Below are 5,626 nucleotides of genomic sequence, written 5' to 3' on the forward strand. Positions count from 1 at the left end.
ATACACTAATATGTATAAAATAGATAACTAGTAAGGACCTGCTGTATAAAAAAATAAAATTGCAAAAATTAAAAAAAACAAAACCCAAAACCAAAAAACTGAAAGGTGGGTGAGGGTGACCAAGTCTCAGTTTTACAGTTGACAAGAGTAAAACCCAGACGAGTCTAGTGACTTGGCCAAGGTCACACAGATCTTTAACTTCTTTTTTTTTTTCTTCCTTTTAATCCTAGTGATGGCAATGCAGGAGGGACAGTCTCCTGGGTTGCCTGCTGGAAGCTTGAGGATGTTTCTGAATCTTCTAAGGAAAATCAAGATGCTCCTTCTGCCCCACACCCACCTCCCACCCAACAATCCCCACCTCACTTCACCCCCCCGCATCAGGCTGAGCTAGCGCTGTGCAACTGATGACCCCTCAGTTTCCTCTCGTCCTTTAGTTGGTGCCAGTTCTTCCAAAGAATTCATGAGTTGAAGCAAGGAGGAACAGCCAGTCGAGGCTGGATCCTTAGCTTGAGTCACCCTTCCTGTCTCTCCTTAGCCAGTGCGTCTTTGTCTCTGGAGTACAGACCGGGACAAAGAAGAAAATGAGCTTTTTCCAAATAGTCCCAAGCACTTTTTTTGGAGGCTTCCTTCCTTTGCCTCTGCCTCTGCCCTGCACCATCAGCAAAGTTTAACTTCTGGCAGGAAGAATCAAATTTGACAGCGAGAATGTGTCCCAGCTGCTAGGGTGGTTTGGCACCCCCGAAGGGCTGATGGAGAGTGGTAGAAACGTCTACCCTCTGGTCGTGAGGGAACTGGTTGACCGTCTGTGGAAAGAGGATAATCTCTGGAGGGAAAAACAGCTTCTTTGGGGAAGGGGGTTAAGGAAGAGGGAGGACAGGAAGAAGATGGTTGGTCAGTGCTTCCCATAATGGCTCAGATGCTTCATTTGATTTCAGTAGAAGGCAGACCCTGGGGTGACAAGAGGAAGGTAATGAGACAAGAATTCTTAACGGTTTACGATGAAGCAAATGCCTTCCAGCATTTTTCTGTGGACAAAATGTCCAGCTCAGGCTTCCCTGGTGGCACAGTGGTTAAGAATCCCCCTGCCAATGCAGGGGACACGGGTTCGAGCCCTGGTCCGGGAAGATCCCACATGCCGTGGCAACTAAGCCTGTGCACCATAACTACTGAGCCTGTGCTCTAGAGCCTGCGAGCCACAACTACTGAGGCCACGTGCCGCAACTACTGAAGCCCGCACGCCTAGAGCCCATGCTCCTCAACAAGAGAAGCCACGATGATGAGAAACCTGAGCACCGCAACGAAGAGTAGCCCCCGCTCGCCGCAACTAGAGAAAGCCTGCGTGCAGCAATGAAGACCCAACGCAGCCAAAAATTAATTAATTAAAAAAAAATGTCCAGCTCATCTTGAGACATGCACCACGCTCCTTCCACCTGGTCAATAGATGCACAGTTCAAGGTCCTGCAGCTGAACTTTCCCACCACGCTGGAGATAAATCAGCCATTTTCACTGGCTAACAATGATTAATCCACCTCTCCCTCCACCTGTTTTTACCAACATGTTTTTGTAAAAAATGATCTGGGTCACTCACGTCAAAGGTGACAGCAGCTGATCCAGCCAATTTCTGTCTACCCCTAAACACCACCCCCCCACCCCACCAATGATCACTTCGTAGGAAAAAAAAAGCACCTGAAAATAAATTTTTCAAAAAATAAAACTATACATCTTGCAGTTCAGCCCGTCACCCTCGAGAGACATCTATGCTGTTACTCAGACAAAGCCTTGGATTGAAGCTGGGTTTGGCCTCCCTGCTACCTTGTACAGACAAGACCCATTCTCGTGATCATCACTGAGCAGAAAGGCAGCTCCTCTCTCAATAGAACCCAGAGTTCCAGTCAGAATAGAGGATTTGGCTGTAGATAAAGTCACAATTTCTTTTTGGTAATAAATGTAATTTTTGGATGAGGTGCATGGTCAATTACGGCTCCCTCCCTTTTGCTTTCCTGTCAGCAAAGAAGCTTGTCTGATTGAATGAGTCAACCTTGCTCTGGGAAGAAGAAGGTGCCAGATGCACTGGAACCAGCTGCACTTAGTTAACGGCAGACCAGACTGTACTTTCTGGAACCTTGCCTTCATGTTCTTCCCAAACCAAGATCCCCAAGCCTCTGGATTTCTGTTTGTGGAGAGAGTGCCTGGGGAGTGCCCGGCTAATGTGCCTGGTGAGGAGGGACCCATATAATTTTCCATCTTCATTGATTCCTAGACTCAGCTCTCATTTCCCCAGAGGGCATTAAGAAGTCTTGAGGGCTTCCCCGGTGGCGCCGTGGTTGAGAGTCCGCCGGCCGATGCAGGGGACGCGGGTTCGTGCCCCGGTCCGGGGAGATCCCACGTGCCGCGGACACAGCCGCTAAGCCTGTGTGTCCGGAGACTGTGCTCCGCAATGGGAGAGGCCACAACAGTGACAGTCCGTGAAAAAAAAAAAAAAAAAAAAAAAAAAAAAAAAGAAGTCTTGAGTCGTCTGCAATTAGGACAAAATAATAGGGAGCTCACTGATATTTGTATAAATAGATTCAGTTTCCATCGAAGGCTCCCCCAGTCCACATAGTTAACTAAACGGCTTCCCTGCCCAACTAGAGAGGGTGTGGAAATCCATAAGGACAACTGGCATTTAACTTTGAATTCCTCAGAGAGCCAAGCGAGGCGATTTGCTCAATAAATGTTTGTAGAATTAAACTGGGGAACTTCTTTTTTTTTTTTTTTAACTTTATTTTGGCTGCGCGGGCTCTAGGCGTGCAAGCTTCAGTAGTTGTGGCGCGCAGGCTTCAGTAGTTGTGGTGCGCAGGCTCTAGAGCGCAGGCTCAGTAGCTGTGGCGCACAGGCTTAGTTGCTCCGCGGCATGTGGGGTCTTCCCGGACCAGGGCTCAAACCCATGTCCCCTGCAATGGCAGGCAGATTCTTTTTTTTTGCGGTACGCCGGCCTCTCACTGTTGTGGCCTCTCCCATTGGGGAGCACAGGCTCCGGACGCGCAGGCTCAGCGGCCATGGCTCACGGGCCCAGCCGCTCCGCAGCATGTGGGATCTTCCCGGACCGGGGCATGAACCCGTGTCCCCTGCATCGGCAGGCGGACTCTCAACCACTGCGCCACAAGGGAAGCCCTGGCAGGCAGATTCTTAACCACTGCGTCACCAGGGAAGTCCTGGAGATAGTTCTTTAACTGAGAGAATTCTCAACAAAACCTCCAGCAACTCAAATGCTTCTTCCACTGTATTCGCCACAAATATCCATAAGTCCTCTGAGGACTTGAGAGAGCCACAATTTCTCTCTTCAGTCAGCTTTCTAGTAGGCTCAAGTCCTTTGGGGCCTCACCTCTTTACACACGTGATAAAATTTTGCTGGAGGCAGCAGGAAGGGGGTGGAAGTTAGAAAGGTAGAGACTGGCAAATAACCTCATGATGTATGCAATTGCTCTGATGAAGAGAGTCCCCCTGCCTGGCAGGCAGCCTGCCAGAGGGACTCCCCCACTGCCCACTGTGCCCAGAATGGGTTATCAGCTCCATCTGGACTCCTTATCAACATGAGTATGCTCCCTGAGTTTCCTCCAGAAGATAGGGTTTTCCCTGGCTCCCTATATGCTGAGCACATGATGGCACCCAGCCCAACTCAGACACGCTGGCTCCTAGCAGACCAGGGGAGACCCAGACAGTGGCCTTTGAATATTTTGTCAGAGCATCTGGCCTGTTTGCCCTTGACTCACCTCAGACCATAGAAACTTCAGTCCCCAGGGATCACACGAGAGTTACTCAATACGTTCTAGGAAGGCTTATCTGGATAGAGGGAAGGGGTCACCTCTTCTGCGGGGCCCACTACCTGTGGCCAGGCAGTCCCGATGATGCAGAACACACTCCCCATCAACACTACGAGTACATGCATCATTTGCAGCCCACCAGGCCACCACCACCATCATCCCTGCTCTCCAGGTAAGGCATGGCAGGGGAGGGTTGCTTGGACCAGTAGAGACAATGTGGTCAAGGGCAGTTGGATTCTGCTTGAGCTGGGTAGGAGCCCAGCGGGTGGGGTGGGGATGAGACTCTAGATCATACCTCCTGGATGAGGTTTTAATCATTTCCAGCACGGAATGTGGTCAACCTTTGCTACAAACTCATTTGCTCTGAATTTCTTTTCCCTGTCCCCAAACTACCCCTTACAAAGCAACCATGGACTTCCTAATGGGGAATTCGTGTGGGTTTTAACAAGTTTTATTCCCACTGGCTATTATTCTTGAAAATGCATCAGTCTGTCACCTGAGTCAGCCCCTGCTCCCTTCACAGTCCTAGGTCATCCGAGTGTGAGGTTTTGGTCTCTAGGCTACTGCAGGATGGTTTCTGTTTGTAGGGGTGAGCAGGCAGCATTGCTTCTCATAACTTGGTGTTTGTTACTTTATTCCTTGTCTTCATCCATGGTTATAATAACATTGTATTTACTTCCTGGTGATTATTTGTATATATTGATATATCTGTATCTATATCTATATCTATATCATATCTATATCTGTATCTAATCTCCAGGTACAAATGAAAGAAAGCGCAAAGTACAAAGCCCTTTCCAGAGTCCCCAGTCCCCAGTTTGCTGGTGTTTTTATTTAGAACCACATATTCATCATATTGTTTTTGCATGAACATGCATTCACTCTGTTGCTTAAACTTATGTGTTAAAACCCCAAAGGGCGAATTCCCTGGCTGTCCAGTAGTTAGCGCTCTGTGCTGCCACGGCAGGGGGCACAGGTTCGATCCCTGGTTGGGGAACTAAGATCCCACAAGCCACGTGGCACTACCAAAACAACAACAACAACAAAATTAATCAGTGCATTCAAAGATGATTATTTTCTGGCCCTAAGAGATACAGGGCCAATACTGTGAAGAGGGTTTGATCTCGCAAATCAGAGGCATTTCCTAGACCCTAATGCAGTTAAGAAATGCCCAGCAACATGACAGTTCCCAGTACAATAGAACTTACTATATTTTAAAATTAATAAATTAAAAGTTGAATAGCTAGAGCGCCAAGACTTCTCTTTGTTCCAAAATAAGTGCAGTTGCAGACTTAAGAAATCAGGCATCTTTGCAAGAACCATGGCAGATTTAGACTCTGTCCTGTGTCTCTGGCCGGGTTTTGGAACCAGGAGGGCAGCCCCTTGCGCTGTCAAGCAACAATGCCAAAGTTAATAATTGGCTGTGCCAGCCCATGGACGATCAGGCTGTTTTTGTGTGCCTGTTTTTCTATTTTACGTAAATCACACTGAACATGTTTGCATCAACCTACTGGTGATGCACCTTTGATCAATAGATTTTAGACAAAAGCGGTTTTTGAGTCCAAAGATCAGGGCTGGGTTGACCTGCAGACTGGATACAGAGTGTATAAAACAGAGGCAAGACACAGGCTGATAGCAGAGCAATCACCACCAAGCCTGAAATAACTGCAAGGCCACAGCCAAAGGCTTCCTGAGTGAGGATGGAGGAGGGAATGAATGCTCTGCACGATTTTGGGGTCCAGTCAACGCACTACCTCCAGGTGAATTACCAGAACTCCCAGGATTGGTTCATCTTGGTGTCCGTGATCGCAGACCTCAGGAAT

The 5,626-nt window shown here is 48.3% G+C and overlaps 1 protein-coding gene across 1 annotated transcript in view; it reads left to right on the forward strand.

The window, feature by feature from the left end:
* Nucleotides 1-5,503: 5,503 nt before the first annotated feature.
* The window catches only part of G6PC1 (glucose-6-phosphatase catalytic subunit 1), a 9,128-nt gene continuing 9,005 nt past the window's right edge, over nucleotides 5,504-5,626 (forward strand). Inside the window, exon 1 of the mRNA XM_007449877.1 lies at nucleotides 5,504-5,626. Coding sequence (XP_007449939.1) covers nucleotides 5,504-5,626 — 123 coding nt within the window.

The sequence above is a fragment of the Lipotes vexillifer genome, unplaced genomic scaffold, assembly GCF_000442215.2.
Source record: "Lipotes vexillifer unplaced genomic scaffold, Lipotes_vexillifer_v1.1 scaffold2106, whole genome shotgun sequence".
Classification (NCBI taxonomy): Eukaryota; Metazoa; Chordata; class Mammalia; order Artiodactyla; family Lipotidae; genus Lipotes; species Lipotes vexillifer.